The sequence below is a fragment of the Pelobates fuscus genome, chromosome 4, assembly GCF_036172605.1.
Source record: "Pelobates fuscus isolate aPelFus1 chromosome 4, aPelFus1.pri, whole genome shotgun sequence".
Classification (NCBI taxonomy): domain Eukaryota; kingdom Metazoa; phylum Chordata; class Amphibia; order Anura; family Pelobatidae; genus Pelobates; species Pelobates fuscus.
The window spans coordinates 25,250,576-25,271,160 of record NC_086320.1 but is presented as its reverse complement, the minus strand read 5'-3'; the positions used below and the strand labels follow the sequence as shown (position 1 = coordinate 25,271,160).

Sequence of the window (20,585 nt, the reverse complement as noted above, 5' to 3'; positions counted from 1 at the left end):
AGACAGATTTATCAAAGTTTTGTTGACATTTTTAAGTTTAATTTTCAGCAGATTTTTGGTGCAATTTGTTAAATCTGTTTTTCTTTTGTCATCTGTTTTTTTTTGTGTGTTAGTTTTGTTTTTTTTTGCTCACCCAAGACTTATTTTTGAATACACGTCTTTTTTAAACTGATGTATCAATCTTTCTGATACTTTTTCTGATAGAATAATGTTCTGTTTCACTTTTTCTCTTTTTGCTTCTGCTATAAATTTGGTGGTCTTCTGAAATGAACATTTCTGTGCAAGTTGGTAGTATTATGACTATGAAGAAACCCACAACTTTAATAAATATGATCAAAATGATAACAGAATTTCACTGTCACTTTTTTTAGAACACTCTGATAAATATCCCCCAATATATTAACTATATCAATTAAATTGCTAATGGCTCCAAAAATACCCACACTAAGTCTTCATTGAATCCTATTCTACTCTACCAAGCTACTTCCCTAATACTATCCTACTACCTTTTGTGTCCCTTTACCCCACTCCCTCTAGAATGTAAGCTCATTGAGCAGGGCCCTCAACTCCTCTGTTCCTGTGCATCAAACTTGGTTACAATTACATGTTTGTTAGTCCACCAATTGTAAAGTGCTATGGAATGTGTTGGCGCTATATAACTATAATAATTATAATAATATTAAATGCTACAATATTACATATTTTTAGGCAATTGTCAAATTATACTGAAAAATGACCAACATTTTCATTAGAAAGAGTATTTTAATTTGCAGAAGGTTTTATGAGTTGCTTCTATTCCCCATATTTTTTTTATGTATGTGGGACATTAGTACAGTGAAAACCCACGAGAACTTAGTTCCCATACTATGGACTTGATTAAGCTTTTCAAATAATTTCATATTTTAAAAAAATATTTTAATGTTTTCTTAAAGGAACACTATATGGTCAGGAACACAAACATGTATTCCTGACCCTGTAGTGTTAATATTTTTTTTTTATTTATATAGCGCCAGCAAATTCCGTAGCGCTGTACAATGGGTGGACTAACAGACATGTAATTGTAACCAGACAAATGGACACACAGGAACAGAGGGGTTGAGAGCCCTGCTCAATTAGCTTACATGCTAGAGGAAATGGGGTATAGTGACATAAAAGGTAAAAGTAGGGAAAATTAAAAAGGTTGCTAGAAAACTATACACAGAACTTTTTGATAATTGCAGGAGAGGAGTCATGGGGCTGGGAGGATGAAAGCCCGCTAAAGCTTAAATTATATGCTTTCCTGAAGAAATATGTTTTCAAAGATTTTTTTGAATGAGTGGAGACTGGGTGAAAGTCTAACGGAGAAAGGAAGGGAGTTCCACAGAAAAGGTGCAGCCCTGGAGAAGTCTTGGATGCGAGCATCAGATGTGGGAGTATGGACAGAGGATAGACGTAGGTCTTCAGCAGAGCACAGGGCCTCAACGGGACTTACTTGTGGATTAGGGAGGATAGGTAGGTTGGAGCAGCATTATGGAGGTACTTGTGAGCAAGCACCAGAATTTTAAATTAAACCCTATATTTAACTGGAAGCCAATGTAGGGACTGACAAAGGGGGAAGGCGTGGGAGGTGCGGGCAGACAGGAAAATGAGCCTTGCCACCGCATTCATTATAGATTGCAGCGGTGCAATCTGGGAACACATAAGACCACTGAGAAGGGGATTGCAGTAGTCAAGGCGAGAAAGGACAACGGCCTGGACCAGCACCTTTATGTGTTATGTTTCCTATGGATTTGGAGTGGAACTCAACTGCAGAAATATAGTTAGGAGAACCCTTAGGGTTTTTTGAATAGTAATTAGAATTTAGATGGAACAATTCCTCATTAAAGAGTTTTACGAGAAGGAGAATTGCAGAGAACAGTTCTTGTAATTTGAAGGAATACAATACGAAGATAATTTTATGATAACAGTTTACGAATCTTTACTGAACACAGTATGAAGATAGTTTGAAGATAACAGTTCATGTAACCTTAATGAATACAATATGAAGGTAGATTGACGAAAAGAGTTCATGTAGCTAAAGGAATACAATATAAAGATAGATTGATGAGAAGAGTCATGTAACCTTAAGGAACACTAAATGTAGTTAGCTTGAAGAGACAACTTCCTGTAGCTTTAATTAAACAATATGTACATGGTTTGAAGAGAAGATCTCATGTAACTTTAAGGAACACGACATGCAGATGGTTTGATGAGAAGAGTTCCTGTTGCTTTAAGGAATACAATATGTAGAGTGTTTGATGAGAAGAGTTCCCGTAGCTTTAAGGAATACAATATGTAGAGAGTTTGATGAAAATAGTTCATGTAGCTTTAAGGAACATTATATGCAGATAGTTTGATGAGAGAGTTCCTGTAGCTTTAGGGAATACAATATGTAGATAGTTTGATGAAAAGAGTTAATGTAGCTTTAAGGAATACAATATGTAGATAGCTTGTCCACTAATTGAACTAAGGAGGCATGGAAAATAATTAAGCAGTAAGTATTGAAGTGCCAGTAGGAGGATTAATCCAAATCTATAACTTGCCATTTCTTGGAAGGTTTTACAAAGCAGAAAGTATTCCAAAGGTAATCCAAGGTCAATAGAAGGAGGATGGAGATCCACGGTATGAACAGTCAAGGTTCGGTACACGTTCAGAAGTTTAGTGAGGGATTGTTTGCAGCCGGTCAAAAGTTCAGGAAGCTTCAAAATAACCAAGCACTTTGAATCTGGCGCGGTTCTTCTAAGTAGCGTGAGGAAGCCACGTCAGAGAAGGGGGCGTGTCATTGGCCCGTGAACCTGGAAGTGTCGGATTATCGGAGAAGCCGATAGTTAAGTTCTGACACTTAGTCGCATCTGGTGGTAAATAGGGGCCGATGCAAGCTATGTTTTTGAGATGGAAGCGGCAGAATTTGGCCATCAACTGGACATGAGGGGTGCAGGTCTGCTGCTGCGGGCTCTGCCTCTGATCTGCCTGCATGCCTGACACCATCAAAAGTGATCCTATGAGCCAACCACAAAGGTTTCCCACGAGATTGGCTGAGACGGTCAAGGAGGCAGTTCAGGGGCAGAGCCAGCACAAGTCAAACACAGCCCTGGCCAATAAGCATCTCTTCATAGAATTGCATAAAATCAATGAATCTCTATGAGGGAAGTTCAGTCTCTGCATGCAGAGGGTGGAGACACTGAATGGCTGTACTGCACAGTGTGCAGCACTACTCCAGGAAGCACTTCTAGCAGCCATCTGATGAGTGGCCAGTGGAGGTATCTCTAGGTATCCCTGCAATGTAAACACTGCCTTTTCTCTGTAAAGATAGCATTTACTGCAAAAAGCCTGAAGGGAATGATTTTACTCACCAGAACAAATACATTAAGCTGTAGTTGTTCTGGTGATTAAAGTGTTCCTTTAAAATATTTTAATATTTTTACGTATCATACTTTATTTTTAGATTTTAATAATTAAAAAAAATCCCTTTAAAAGTCTAAATACTACATCTTTTGGAAAGTGTATCTAAAAATATTAAATTGGGGCCTTTATTTGTACAAGGAGTTCCCACCCCTCTATCTGTGGAGGATGTACACTCTACTGAAGCCCTCACTCACAGGGCATTTTAAAACTGCTCAGAAGAAAAGCAAAAGTTATCTATCTTCACTTTATCTATCATCATTTTCATAGTGTGAAATGTTGCTAAGCATTGATAAACCAATTAACAGGCAACCCCAGCCACCTCTAAGCTTGGGGTAATGGAAATTTGGTCTTACTATGGCCTCAACTATTTTTTAAGGGATAAACATTAAAAAAATTTTTTTGAATAAACAGTAAAAATATAAAATACATAAAAATGATATACCAATAATAAAAATATATACCAATACAAAAATAAAAATATTTTTCAAAATATTGAATCATTTTAAAAGTTTATTAAAAAATATTAAATATATTTTCATAATTTTACTACTAAAAAAATATATATATATTCATGATTCTGCCAATAAAAATCGGTCCTTTAAACTCAGTGCCTGGTAATAGTAAGCTAGTAAGCTGACGTTCAGGGTCTTTATTCGGAGGTTATTGTGTTGTTGATAGAACATCCCAAGATGCACATTTTAATAGCACAGCACATGTTACAGGATAATGTAATTCAACTGATGGGAAATGGTTTTTGAACCTTTTATGGAAACATTTGTATTTATTTTTTGTGTTTCCAAATAGAAAAATTTTCTTCTTCCCAAGGTGTTTAGTGGTCAAACAAAAATTAATTTATCAACTTGACAAAGAGCTCATCTCCACATCTAATTGATACGTAACCAGCTATAGATGTTGTTCAATATCTTTCATATGAAGACTTTTCCTAGAATGAAGATCAGAAATATCCTTGTTCGTCATTCTATTGATGCAATGTGTTGGAAGACTATGTCTAATATTACTCTTGGCTGCAGAGTTCCACTGATGGTGACAACATCATGTTAAATACCTTGACTTTATTTATAAATTGGTTAAAGCAGTTTTAACATCACTGCCTTAGACCCAGGTCCAAGACACCTATCGATATAAACCCACCTACCTCAAATCCTCATAGATTGCAAGCTCACTTGAGCAGATATTTCATCACTGCTAAATGTCTGCTTTCTAAAATTGTAAAGCGCTGTACAATATGTTGGTGCATATACTAATAATAGTAAATATACAATTTAGTGATGGAGAGAGAGCTACGGGGAGATGCCTTTTAGTGGGGGGGGGGGGGGGGGGGAGGGGGCATGGGATATGTGCCATTGCCATAGTTGTCTAATGCATGAATGAATTGAACTGCTTTGTTTAGTTACCGTTTATAGTGAAGGGTATGACAAATCACCTTATGTCTATGAGTTATAGTTCTAACCCCTGTGGCTGCTGTAATGCACTGGTTAGGATAAAATCCATACTAAATGACATCTCATTCAACATTTAGAATTTGTAATGATACAACAAAGCAGTCACGTGGCTGCTAGGTTTTCAGATAATGCATCATTATCTCATTCAGTGCAGTTAGAATTCTCACAATCCATATGAACTTCAGTACTTTTAACTGTGCTGATAACACAATCTGCTAGTATAAGAGAATCATAGTAAAATAAAATATGTAGTAAAAGAAAATAATCTGAACTGGTTCTGTCTATCTATATACAGTTCTGTCTATCTATATACAAATAAATATATACGGAGCAAAAACACCTTTTATTAAGGTAAAACAAAAAATATGACAGTGATTTATTTGAGGATATAAAGTATAGTACAGCATGTTTATTTACACTGTACAGTCTGTATTTATTGGAAAATGGTAACAGTATTCTGTTCACATTCATATCCAAAGCAAAAATATACCCCCAAAACAGATTCTGTGTAAAATAATTTATAACCAGAGCTAGATTAAGGTTCCGTGGGGATCTCGGCAGGTTGCCATATTGGGGCCCCCCTAATAAAGTCTTGAGCTCTAGGACCGAGAGTGGTGTCTGTGAGAATGTGTACAGTGGCTGAGTATTTTGTGGAGGAGGCTAGGCGCTATTTTGGGGGGCCTGGGTGTCTCTGTGTGTGTTGGTTGAGTGTCTTATACATGGTAGATGGGGTTTTGTGTATATGAGAGTGTTGCTGAACTTTGTGTGTGTGTGTGTGTGTTTATGTTTTGCAAACTTGCTTACCAGTGGAGGGTGAGCTGGGTCCCTTTTGGTGCAGTGGGGCGAGCTCCATCATCTGTAGCAATATTAGGTACAGACCACTGTAAAGCGCTGTGGAATTTGTTGGCGTTATATAAATAATAACAATAATATTAATAATAATAATAATAATAATCTGTAGGAATATAAGGTACAGACCACTGTAAAAGTGCCCTCACATTCCTGGCACTTTAACTGAGCGACATATGGCCCTCAGTTATCGAGAAGCACCAAAGGAACTTCGAGGGTACAGGCCACGAAGCTTCCTCAACTAAATGTTGGAGAAAAGGGCTGCGCAGAAAGATTTTTTGTTCTCCCTGCAAAAGCCAAACAATTTAAGCCAAACAGATAAAAGATCATTTATAGCATATATGGTTCATACATAGGTTTTGCTATTGAATTAAAACGAGTGCCAACACATGCAGAACTACAAACCCCATTATGCTTGGACAGTCTCAATCACTAATCTACCAATCTGCCAAATATCACTCCTTATAGCTGTTCTCATATTCTATATCACTGTCAAATAGAAATGCTTTCATGGCAGCAATAACCTATCTAAATGTAAATGTGTTCTGGTTTGGGGTTTTTCAGATGAATATTTCATTTTTTTGTTAGGTTATATATGACTTTGGGAAGTTTGATTACTTTTACATGGTCAGAAGTAACCAAACTCTTGACATATTATGTTTTTTATTTATGATTTAATACTCTAGTGACCTCAAAACACCCTTTGAAAAGAAGAAAGTTTATGATAAATCTATAGAGTTGAAAAAGTATCCAAAGAAGTGTTGCTACTCACTTGTTAAGAAGTTGTGAGGAGTTCTCGGCCAAATTGCACAATTAACAAAAATTAACAAAAAATGTAGAAAAATCTTCAACTTCAGTGAGTCATTTAGCTTCTCCAACAAAAGGGATTTTGGCCATTTTTTGTAATTTCTAAAGGTTTTTGACATATGATCAATAAGAGCCCATTAAAGATAAATGTGGTTGCTGTAACACCGTTCATTGTTAATTATTGAAACAATGTAATTAGTTGTTTAAGGCATTGTACTTTTCACAGTTTTAAAGGAACACTATAGTCACCTAAATTACTTTAGCTAAATAAAGCAGTTTTTGTGTATAGATCATTCCCCTGCAATTTCACTGCTCAATTCACTGTCATTTAGGAGTTAAATCACTTTGTTTCTGTTTATGCAGCCCTAGCCACACCTCCCCTGGCTTTGATTGACAGAGCCTGCATGAAAAAAAAACTGGTTTCACTTTCAAACAGATGTAATTTACCTTAAATAATTGTATCTCAATCTCTAAATTGAACTTTAATCACATACAGGAGGCTCTTGCAGGGTCTAGCAAGCTATTAACATAGCAGGGGATAAGAAAATCTTAATTAAACAGAACTTGCAATAAAGAAAGCCTAAATAGGGCTCTCTTTACAGGAAGTGTTTATGGAAGGCTGTGCAAGTCACATGCAGGGAGGTGTGACTAGGGTTCATAAACAAAGGGATTTAACTCCTAAATGGCAGAGGATTGAGCAGTGAGGCTGCAGGGGCATGTTCTATACACCAAAACTGCTTCATTAAGCTAAAGTTGTTCAGGTGACTATAGTGTCCCTTTAACTCAGAACAGAGATATATTCATTATAATGCACTAGTTTAGTATTTAAGTTTGATATTATAATGCAATGGCCATAATGAGACTTAGAATGAAAGAAGGCAATGCATTTCACAGTATGATATATCTTTCTAATGGAAATCTGTCCTCTGAAGATAACTATAGGAGCCTTGCCCATATTACTCAATAATTCCCTTTCTTTTTTCATGTTTTTTTTTATCCGTATAACAAGGAAATGTGTAATAGTTTTTGGCCAGTTTCTTATGCAAAACTGAAATCAAGTTTATCCGGTGTACACTTTAGAATCAAAGTCAAAATACAAAATGTGTGCGATGTTGCATTTTAGTTCAATTATGATAAGTGGAACAATGTTTAACTTCTATAACCAAAATAGTTATACTTAAGGGTCTATGGTTAAGTTTCTCCTGATTTTCTACCAATTTGCAGGTGAAATAGTCAACTCTTTACTAAGGACTGGTCAGTTGCAAAGTCAAGAAATGGGATAATAACTAAGAACCAACCTCTGCTAGATTCCTGAAAGCGGGCTAGGTTCGTTTTTCATATTTTGTTTTCATGGACAGTTTTTAAATTATTAAATGTATAACAGAAACCCATTGTGGAAGCTTTTATTTGCCAGAATCCTTTAAGAAAAACTGAATATATATTTCTAGTTGCTCATGTCACACAAAAGTGCAGATGCCTTGGGAAAATGAGTTTAATCTCCTAATTTTAAACCCCACATGTGGCGGAGTGTGGAATCTTTCTTATGAGTAGGTGACAGCAATGAACCTAGCCTCACAGCACTTGCTCCATAGAGGAGAATCCCTGGGTTCTGTCTCTGTGAGTAATGTGTGTGCGTTTTTTATTAGAAAAATTATGGCTGAATTAAAATTTCAATAAACTGCAAATTAATATGAGATGAATCATGTAAATTATTCTATTCCAATCCATTCTTTTTTTTATAACAAATCTGAACTGTACATATCTATTATGTGTTTACCCAGTGCACATATACAGTGACAAGCAAACAGAGCAAATTGCAATCAATCGAGAACCTAATAGCAAAGTCAGGGTAAAAAATACATTTAAACTGAGTTAGAGAATTTTTTTTTTGCCTAATTCCGACCATTCAGTTTTCAATCCTCTTCATTTCTGAATTTAATGAATAAACACATTCTTTTCTCATTTTTTAACCCTACTTTAGCCCGGTGTCTGCAATAGGTTAACCAACTGCAAATTCAACTTACATGGGTGACACCGCTTTACTAAATATTTTAAAACGCAAGAATTGGAAAAATTAATAAGATAAAAGTAAAAACAAACAGGCAACACAACAGATTTCTCCAATTGTTGCATGCATGCATTTAGTATATACAAAGCAGTCCAAGCAATGCATTTTGATTCACTCAGTATCTTTGCCAAGTGCAACACCACCATCACTATAGGACTTCCATAAAAGTAGATGGAAAACTGAAAGGGACCACTGCAGGCCATCAACAAGATGCAGTACACTACTACAGTATTGGGGTCTCATGCTGTTTGGCAATTGAAATAGGGCTTAAGCCTGTCTGTTTCAAAGTTCTCCCAGACAGATTACCTGTTCACTTCACCAGTCAATGCAAACCATCCTAGCCAATGCTTACACTAACAGTGTCACACCCAGTATATTAATACTATTAATGTGCAATTGACCCTAAGTTCCTAGGAAATTGCAGACACCCATAATGCCATGGCATACATGTTCCATGTGAAGGAGAAAGGACATGTGAAGGACTTCCATCAAAGTAGACAGAAAATTGAAGCGGAACCACTGCAGGCCATCAAAAAGATGCGGTGCACTACTACACTAGAGAAAACATGTTCTTGCACTTGTACTGAAATATAATATTGTGATTTTAAAAGAGATGCTTCGGGAAATGCCACAACAGTCACATTGCAATTTGGAATTGCTGGAAACATATTTGGATTTAAACATCTTATCTACACTTAGGTTCTACGTTCCAACATCGATACAGGAGATGAACAGCAAAAAAACATGGTGGGATTATTCTTTGTGACAAATTGATGTTCTGTATTATTCTCAAGCAGGTCAGAGGTTGTTACTAATTTGATAAGTCAGATTTGCCTTGTTTATTTAGTTATAAATATTGGAAACACAGATTATTGGTGTTAAAAATCCAAAAGCATCTGGCGTTTCACAATGTTGTACCTATGCAAAGATGTTCACAAATGCAGTAGGGTAGAAACAATAATGCTTTTTGACACTTTTAGTAACTGCCAAGCTGAGCATCTGGGTGATAAATGTCCAGGCACAAAATGTTACTCAGAATCTCTGAATCACTCATCTGGACCATGAAGTTAAATCTTTCACTTGATGTAGCAAGCGACATTTATATCCAATGGCCCAATATCAGAGGGTGCATTATCCCCACGTGAATGCAGACTTAACTACTTTTTTTTGAAACATTGGATGCATAGAATAAACTATATCTAATAAAACAAAGTTATACGCATTTACATAATTCATACGTTAATGTATTCTCCACAATAAAGTTGGAGAGATGATATGTTTTAGAAATAACTTTTGTGTTTTTTCCAAAATCTCCAACTCCACCTATAAATATACGGAGGCATGAAATATTTTTGCTCTATCCTTTTCCTCACAAAATAACCAGGTGATTGAAATAACCATGTAATTGTTGGCTCATCCCAACAGGGTTAAAGGAAGGTGTGAGTTTTTCTCTTGGGCATCCTTTAAAAAGTTGCACTCTAATTTTTGGGCATTTTCTTTTCCTTGTACCCAATGGAATATTGTACCCCCTCCGTAGTCACTTGCATTTATTATCGTTATTTTTGTTTTCATTTTTCCATATTTCTATATCTGGGTGCTGCCATTTTGTTCTCTTCTGGTATGAAGTCTGCAGGTTTCCCTTCTTTTGACATCGGCAGCTGATGCAGAACATTTCTTAGCCTCCACCCATTGTGAAGCTTACCAAAGATCTCACTCTACATAACTGCCTACACACTCTACTTTAAATACAATAGATAGAATATGAAAAATTATTCAAGATTTACACATTGACAAAATAAAAAGCTATTCCAGAACCCATTTAATACCACCCACATCATCAGCAAAGTCATAAGAGTTATATTCTTCTGTTATTAAATTCTTCTGTTATTAATTACATTAATGCGATAATAAATATGTTTTTTACTGGTGTAACTATTCCACTATTATTTTATCATTAACATTTACTACTTCTATATCCTGCAATATGATATGATAGAAACAGTTAAATACATAAAGGGAATCAACACAGTAAAGGAGGAGACTATATTTAAAAGAAGAAAACTACCACAACAAGAGGACATATTCTTAAATTAGAGGGGCAAAGGTGTAAAAATAATATCAGGAAGTATTACTTTACTGAGAGAGTAGTGGGTGCATGGAATAGCCTTCCAGCTGAAGTGGTAGAGGTTAACACAGTGAAGGAGTTTTAGCATGCGTGGGATAGGCATAAGACTATCCTAGCTATAAGATAAGGCCAGAGACTAATGAAAGTATTTAGAATATTGGGCAGACTAGATGGGCTGAATGGTTCTTATGTTTCTATGTTTCTCTTTTATTCTATAAATGTTTCCAATAAATCATATATAGTTAATTAATATTTTTATTTAAATATTTAAATATGCATTAGCCTCCTACTAGTTAATTGACTGATTTTAAATGCATTTATCATTTTGTTTATCTGTACTCTAGGGGTATGTTTTGTCACTTTTTTAAATAAATTGAATTAATTCTAACATCTTTTTGTTTTGACCATTACATTTCATTTATATGCATTAGCTTTGATGTGTTTCACTTCCATATCTTTCCCAAGGATATTTAATGCTGAGGGTGTTTATTAACTTTATTTTATTTCAGACAGGTCATTTTTCTTGTATATTTTTAATACAGAATTTTCTGCCGAGCTTACAAAATTTCATTTTCAGAATACATAGTAATATATATTAGCAATCCTATTAGAGAGTTATATATTAATACCAATAATTGATGAGATTTAGAACTATGTGTTTTCACGCTCCTATTATGTAATCAGTATTTTGGCATATCAGTATGTTGTCTGTGCTTGTGGTGTCAGATGCAATTGCATGTGACCCATTACTAAGTTCTTGACAAGACGTATAATAAGACCGTCAATCAAAAAATTATAGACTTGTGTATGGCGAGAAGATTTGGCTCACTCAAACCGTATTGTGGAGAATTTCAGAACAGAGATTCCAATTTGGAACCAAAATTAGAAGAGCAAAAAAGAGTGCAAAATAGCCATCAATTAGTGAACTCCAAAATATTTATATATATATATATATATATATGTATATATATATATGGTATGGTGGGTGTCCTGATGAAAGTTCCTGAATGGAGCTGAAACGTTGACTGTTACACTTTTTAGTAAAAGAAGTTCCTAAGAAAGTTACCTGGGAGTGCTGATTTTTTTTCTTTCATACATTTAGTGCAATCAAGCACCGGGTCAAATGACTGTAAGTAGGAGTGCCAGGCTTTTTTTCATTTTTCATTTTTTTATATATACATGTATATATACGTCTGGCACTCTACCTGAAAAAGTCACAAAATCAAAAGGTACCAAGGTGCTGTAGAGTGCAGAAATTATATTCCAATGCAAAAATGAATGCACTCACTGGTTTCCAAAATATCCAACCTTGTTTAAAAGTTCAAAAAAATCAACATTTCATCCTCTCGGTCTTTATCAAGATCATATAAAATATATATTAAGAAATCTATATTTATATAAATAATTATTTTTTTACTGCTACTCCTTTTGCCCTCGATTGCTCACTTCTCACTTAATCTGTAAATAAGATAAAAATGTAGTTACTGTCTCCTAGCCATCAATGATCTTTTTTTCCCCATCAATCATCTAGTCTTCAACAGTTAGCTGTATCATCGGGGCTCTGTGAACTCTGTCAGTGACGCCTCACTGAGAAATGACACATTGATATTTGCTAAATATACTCTGTCCTTCCAGTCAACTAAATATTTTGGTTATTTGGTAGAATACCAGCTTAAATGATGAATCTGTAAATAGCTATATTGGGATCTAAACTAATTTTTATGACTATCAGACAGCACTAGTGAAGAGACAACTTGCCACCGAAAACATTGTCAAGCAGAGCCCTGACAAAAACAAACAAAAAATGGTTCCTTCCTGTCTAGAACAGCGGTATGCAACATTTTGCACTCCAGATGTTGTGGACTACATCTCCTATAATGCTCTTACGGGCATAATGATGTAAGAGCTTAAGGAGAGCTGTAGTCCACAACCTCTGTTGTACCAAATGTTGTCTGCCTCTGTTCTAGACCATAGCTTCTAATAGTAAGGTAGCTACAGGAAATCTGTACTGGCTACTCTACTCAGTCACAACCATAAGGACATAGCAATGTTTCCTTCCCACAAAGAGCTTTTGCCAAGCCTCATTAGACAGATGCAGTTATGTCAATAAAAAGGCTTTTTCAACCTGTGGAACCACAATGACTTTTAACGAATAGTAAATGGAATTGAGATTTCTGTGGCTTCCTAATGTTCTGGTTCATACCCTTTACTGGTTTATACCCTTGCTACAAACTTATGCCAATTAGTGAAGAATATGTTGGTGTAACTTTACAGTAACATCAAAAAAAAAAACACCCAGTCAGACTTCTAGTGAACTGAGCTGTAAATAACAGAGTGGAAGGCAATGAACCAGCGGGTATTCTCAAACCTTGCTTACAATACAAAACGTGACAAAAAAAAAAAAAGAATGTGGTTGACCGTGCCAGAAGACAGAAATATATGTGAAATAAAGTGATAGGTAAAATATATACATACAATAATTGGAAATCAATAGTTTCTGTCTTTTAAGGGAACCTCAGAACAAAACAGAATAAAATGATATACCGGTATGTAGTATTCAGCCTCGACAGAAATGCTGCCGCGAGATGAGGCTAAATACTACATTTCCCATCCCCAGGAAGAGGTTTGCGATGCGTCATTTCCAGCTGTCATGCGCAACATCATAACAATCAGGAAGCACAGTGGATTTCACCAATAAAGAATAGACTGCCTATATAAACTAGGACATTCTTTTGAGTATTCACACTTCTGAGGAAGCCCAATCTGGGTGAAACGCGTCAAGTGGTACTGGCGCACTTTTTTTTTTGATATATATATTGTTTTATACTATATATATATATATATGTATATATATATTTTTCTTTTACTGATAAAGTCAGCTATTTATCTATATAGTCCCTATATTTTATTTTCACTTTGCTGCTTGAATCCTGCATATCCAAGGTGGGGAATATACCACCGGAGCTACATACTGTAAGTGGGATAACTCTTTCTTTATTATTTGGTATTTTACACAAATATACTGTGCCATTGGATTTTCTTTGTGCTTTGCTCTGCATGGTTAATGAACATCTGAAAGTCCACTGCAGTGACCACCCACACATCCTAGACGGAGATTATACCATCCAAGCGCTATACAGCAGAGCTCTTAACAGCTCTACAAAGTGTGAGTCAGTCTTCTATTGGGTTAAAATCCTTTAAATCGATGTGATATATTACTCTATTATTTCTTTTTATTCTTTGTTTTGTTCTGAGGTTCCTTTAAAAGATAGAATCTATCGATTCCCAATTATTGTATGTATATATTTTACCTAACACTTTGTTTCACATACATTTCTATCTTCTGGCGCAGCCAACCACATGCATTTAGTTCTCACAGATTGAAAGTAGCAGTAAGTATGCGACTGGAAAACTATGATAAAAATTGGTCTGTACAAAGCTAACCGATGTATGACACAAAACATGAAACACATGTCATGATGTAGAACATGTATAACTGTATTCATTATGACAGAGTTTGTTAATCCCACAATCTTTAAAAAGCAGCAAGGGAGGCATTTGTAGCTCCCTGCTCTGGAAGTTAAATTCAGATTTAAGCTTTGGAGATTAAGGATTTTGTGTAATAATTCTGGCGTTGGGAGATACGTTTATTCCGGTCTGGCTCTATTCATATATCAATAATAGCCATATGGACAGTGGGAAATAGAATGCTATTTCAATGGCCAATGCAGTCATTTGTTGCCAAGTTAATACTGTTGAGTGCAGTGTAATCTTATGGTAATAAAATCAAATGTAAAAATCTGATATTAATTTAATAACCTCTGAATTATGAATAATCAGTTTTAACACTTTACGGACCAAAAGAAGGGAGGGGGGGAGGGGATTAATAGGTTAAGGTAAATTAAAACTTGTAAGGGGTTAAAACTGAAGGGACATTTCAAAACTGACATTAACATTTAATGTTTTATTTGCACAAAGATAATTTTACAAATGTTAAGAATAAACATTTTCTTTAATTGATTTATTTTTAATCTTAAAGGATCAATATAGTGTCAGGAAAACAAAGCAGTTTTCCTGACACTATATTGCCCTGAGGGTGAACTCACCCTCAGGGTCCCCCTCCCGTGGCGCTGAAGGGGTTCAAACTCCTTCAGCAGCTTACCTTAATAAAGCGCGGGGCTCCCTCGGCGCTGGTGACCTCTCCTCCCCCGCCGACGTCAGCTTCCCTGTCCGACATCAGCGGAGCTGAATGCGCATGCGCAGCAAGTGCCGCACATGCATTCAAAGTGTCCATAGGAAAGCATTTCTCTAATATGCCTCCAGTATCGCAGATGCGCCTCTAGTGGCTGTCCGGAAAACAGCCACTAGAGGCTGGCTTAACCCCAGATGTAAACATAACAGTTTCTCTGACAAGATTTCTCATGGGCTGCACCGTTCCTGTGAAACTCGCTTCCCTCCTCCGTTAGATGCTCACCCAGTCTCCACTCCTTCAAAAAATCTTCTTTATAAAAGCTTATCAATTAAACTGTTAATAGCTCCCGACTGATCCCTCTTCTGCAACTGTCAATAGTCTAATACTATCCTTACCTTTTTGTGTCATTTTACCCCACTCCCTCTAGCATGTAAGCTCATTGAGCAGGGCCCTCAACCCCTCCTGTGTTCCTGTGTGTCCAACTTGTCTGGTTACAACTACATGTCTGTTCGTCCACCCATTGTAAAGCGCTGCAGAATTTGATGGCGCTATATAAATAACATAATAATAATAATAATAATAATTCTATAGAATACTTACACATATCATACAAAATGTACAGCTTAAAAGAAGAATGCTTAAAGCAAACTGACAGAAAATACATTGTTACAAAGAGACATTACTGATGTTTTTCAAGCTACCTGTTTGCCCTACGAGTGTTGCTGTCAGTCTGTGAGGTGTCTTTGAAGAGATCTTCAGTGCTGCCCGCACATGGTAATACCTGTGGGTATTGAAATAGAAACATAACAATTCTGCTGGTTATTTTAGGCTTTAAACATGCAGAGAAATAAAAGAAGGTTTTATTAAAATATTTTTGAAATAGAAAGCTTTTTGGGTAAGGAAATATCTATGACTTCCACTTATGTTGAAGTTCACTAGTAGTAGAGTTTATTCCTATGTATTTATTTCCTTGTTCACAATAAAACTTTATGTTTACTTTAAAGATCATATACATATATATTTAACCATTTAAGGATGGAGGACATTTTTTCAAATTCTGAACCAAAACAAAACCTAGAATTGGAGCTATATGTTTGTTCAGCCGTAATTTACCTCTTTTATATTTAGTGTACCCACACATATTATATATTTTTTTGTTCTGGAGAAATGGAGATTTTATTTCACATCAAATATGTTTATATAAACATAATTTAATATGAATAAAATCTAAAAAAAAACAAGTGTGAGAAATTAAGACATTTTGATATACCAGTATATATTTTTTATACAAGTTCTGTATGGCATTTTAACAGTGAATTTCGTAATACTGGTAGCGTTTACTGTAGTAAAATACACATTTTTGTATGCTGTCATGTCCCACAATTATAACAATGCCCTCATATGCATGTTTTATGGAGTTTTGGAAAATTACAGGGTAAATTAAAGGGCTTGCTGATTAAATTCCCTGGTATTTATCCTAGGTTATTATGAATTATAATATTATATAAATATATTTATATTGATTTGATAAATACTTAATAGACCTTTCCTGCCAATCAGCACCCATGTTCCAGATGTACTCGGAGGTAAAAGTTCAGACTTTCGGCCTGTGAATCTATAGTACCCGGTTTATCTGCACACATCGGCACTTAACAGTATGTTAATTATTATTATTATTATTATTATTATTATTGCCATTTATATAGCGCCAACAGATTCCGTAGCGCTTTACAATATTTTGAGAGGGGGGAGGGGGAGATGTAGCAATAAATAGGAATTCAAACCATGTTGAGCCAAATTACACAAATTAAATCACTACAATGTTGTGAACGGGCATTCTACTAGAATACAGGAAGCATACTGTTCACCTTGCAATGCATGCATTCAGCCTTATCAGGACATTCGCACACACTCACTAATGGTGGCTAGTTAACCATCACAGTCCTACATGGTCCAAGTTGGAGCATTCGGCTCATGAACAAATTTAACTCTAGCTATCTTATTTCAAAGTTCGGCCTTCTAGTGGCGACACATTACATTACAGCATAATACTTCTAAACAATTCTCGTTCGGTAATATAGCTATACCTTTTAACTATGTTTAACCCCTTAAGGACCAAACTTCTGGAATAAAAGGGAATCATGACATGTCACACATGTCATGTGTCCTTAAGGGGTTACATCCGCTGCATAAGGCTAATATGCATCCCTTTGGTCAATATGCAGGGTAACACTTCAGTTACTTTATAATAAATTAAGCAATATGTGGATTAGGTGAAGTGCTTTGCCAATAAAGTTTCAGTGCATTTATGTGTATGTATGTTTCGGAATTCACTATATGTATTTACATATTCTTCTGACCTACATAATAGCACTATAAGAGCAATTGTCGAATCTTCAAGGGCTCCTATATTATCAATGGAATATGGTACGTTTTATTATTTGACTTGGTTCAGACATATTATTGTATGTACATATATGTTCTAAGGGGTTGAAATCATAGTACAGAATTACATTAGTCATTAATCAACATAAAGGCACCAATTATATCCACTTTTACAGTCCACATATATATTAATCACTGAACTACATTGCTGACCATATCCTTACAACAATTTTTCCCATCTTCTAAATAGGTCACTACTCCAACCTAACATTTCCTAGACAAGTCAAATCTCACTGGGCCTTCATTTTTCGATAAGCATACCTATTTACTAATCTAAAAAATGCAACTTCCACCTAACTATTCTACAGCAATTACATTATTCGTATTATACAACCTGCCTCACATTTACAGTGGCAAACAATATGCGTTCAAACTACTTCTCCCATTCAGTTCAAAGTAACACTCCCATTCACCCTACCTAAACCAAACTACCTTATGTTGTGTTTTTCACCTTACAACCGACTTACAATAAATCTTATGTCTATAAACTACCAAAAATGACATACCAAATTCTCACATTTCTATCTTGAACTCATTCCACCGGTCTAAACAGAACTGAGAACAGAGGTCTTAAATATAAATTAGGCAGATCCATTGTTTTCCTAGGAAAAGTGCAAGTATGCATCATTTTTAACGCTGGTAGTTGCAGTTTTAGTGCTTGCAGGTCTGTTCCCTCTGCTCTAGGGTCCATGCTAAAACTATGTGTCCAAATCAGATATTTCCAAAGGAATTACTAACTGAAATTAATATAGACAACTTAACCTTCTATCTCCACTCTCACACCTTCACTCACCTTGTTGATTATCTCATAAAGGGTTTCACAGAATGTTTTCATACAGGACTCATAACAGTACCAACAGGTACACTAGAGTGCAACAACTTATAGCCAGCACCACTGGGAAAAAAAATACACAGCTGACAACCTCATACATTCAGAAGTAAAGAATGAGTTTATGCTGGGACCTTGCAAATACCCCTAATATTCTTGCTGACACACCAATCACATTGGCATAGCCATGGGTAAAATTAATAATAAAAAATGTTTGATTATCAACCTATTGGCTCCTTTTTCTTTAGCTTGACCTAGTCTGAATTAATTGATACGCTTGCCATGCACTCGTATGGCGTTGTTACATTACCCTACAGTTAACAACGCCATACAAGCAATCTTTTTTTTTCCAATGCCTTCAAGTTGCTATCCATACACCTATCAGTATTGCCTTATGTTTGGGGCTAACAGCAGTACTAAATTATTTGATGTTTTCACAAAGACCGTCTGTTGGGTTATTCTCAACATTTGTAATTGCCCAGAGGTCATACATTAACTTGACAATTTCCTAATTGTGGAAGAAGCTAACAAAACACCACAGAGTATTAACCAAATGGCTGCCCTGTTTGCTACACTAGTCATTCCACTGTCACAATAGAAAACCATAGGCCTACCACTAATCTTACATTTCTAAGCATACATCTTGATTCTTATACTATGCAATCCAGTTTACCCGCAGACAAAGTTCAGCGTATCAGGGAGAACATAGTTTCCTTTCTCGCTTTATGTACAAGAAAGGATCTACAATCTCTCTTTGGTTCACTGAAATTTGCGATGTGAATCATACCACAAGGTCGTTCCTTCATTTCAAGGATGCTCAGCCTTCTCATTACCTGATTTTCCAAATGATAACTGTAAGGTTACTCTGGGCTATCAGGCTACAGCAGACTTATACATGTGGCCAGATTTCCTGTTAAACTTTAATTGGAAAGTCATGTTCATTCCCCCACTGACAGACTAATTCCAAGTTATCAGGACAGATACCTCAGCCCTTCCAGGATTTGCAGCAATTTACAAAACCTGTTGGCTCAGAGACAAATCGCCTACAGAGACCTCAAGTTTACCCACCTTTAATGTAACATCTACCCTGTTAGAAATTTACCCCAGAGTGGCTACCACTCATACTTCGGGTTCCTTGTAGACAGGAATAGTTAATAAATGCTATTCAGACAAAATAGATACGTATTGACTTGTTTCTAACCAGAAACAACTCACTACCTTGAAAGCATTCGTATAGGTCCAATTACTTGGTCAGACCATGCTCCACTGATAATGAGTATGGAAAATAATGTCCAATACAAAGTAAGATCTAAATGGACACTAAATGATAATCTTCTGAAGGTGGATGAGAATTTTGACTTACTGTTTGAGGAAGCTCAAAGGGCCATACAAATAAACGATAACGGGGAGGTCTCGGATGTGACCCACTGGGCTTCTTTTAAATGTATAATAAGAGGACTGTTAATTAAAATGGGCTCCTCCATCAAAAAAAATATAGAACTTATAACAACTATATAGAAAACTGATAGACATCGAAAGGCAGCATAAAATCAATTTAAGCAACAATCTATTGTCAGAACTTAAGACAGTTAGACAATTAATTAACAACCTAACAACAGAAAAAAAGTCAATAAAATATTCTACGTGTAAAACAGAAATGGTACTATAGCAATAATAGCAATTGGTAAATCTTTAACTAATAAATTAAAAACATCCACAAGGGCATCCAAAGGTTAGAGACACCAAACGGCAACCTATTGACAGACCCAGATTCAGAGCACTATCACTATTAGGCATTAAACCATTCGAAACCCTGAGAAACCCCACAATTAAAACAGCAATATATATGAATACAGTGGGACCTCAGTTTACAAATGCCTCGTTTAACATAATATTTGGTTTACAAATGAAAAGCCATTGAAAATAATGCCTAGGTTTTTAAAAAAAATGTCGCAATACAAAACAAGTTTCCCCAGGATGCATTGCACCTGGGAGGTTTATAGCACCGCCCCTTGGATGCTGGAGCCTGTGGGTAGCACGTGGCATCAAGTGTGGAGGTGTTGGAGCAGCTTTTGCATCGAGTTTTGGAGCCATTCTGGAAATTGTTTGCAGTTCTTGGGACTTTTTGGTGCATTTCTCAATCTGTGGAAAGGTAGGGATCTGAGCTCCGTCTTTGCATGCCTTTTATTGTGTGTTCTGCATTGTGGATTGGTTTCCATGCCAGCTCATTTTGACTTTTTTCTGACCACCAGAATGGATTAATTGGTTTTCAATGCATTCCTATGGGAAACCGCGTTTCGGTTTACAAATTTTTTGCAATAAGAAACGTCCCGGAGAACGCATTAAATTCGTAAACCGAGGTCCCACTGTATATAGATTTCTAT

General features: G+C 35.9%; 1 protein-coding gene across 1 annotated transcript in view; it reads right to left on the bottom strand.

The window, feature by feature from the left end:
- FAM135B (family with sequence similarity 135 member B) overlaps positions 1–20,585 on the bottom strand; it is a 193,293-nt gene that overhangs the window by 87,496 nt on the left and 85,212 nt on the right. The window contains exon 3 of the mRNA XM_063451034.1: positions 15,629–15,708. Coding sequence (XP_063307104.1) covers positions 15,629–15,708 — 80 coding nt within the window. The remainder of the gene's footprint in view (positions 1–15,628; positions 15,709–20,585) is intronic.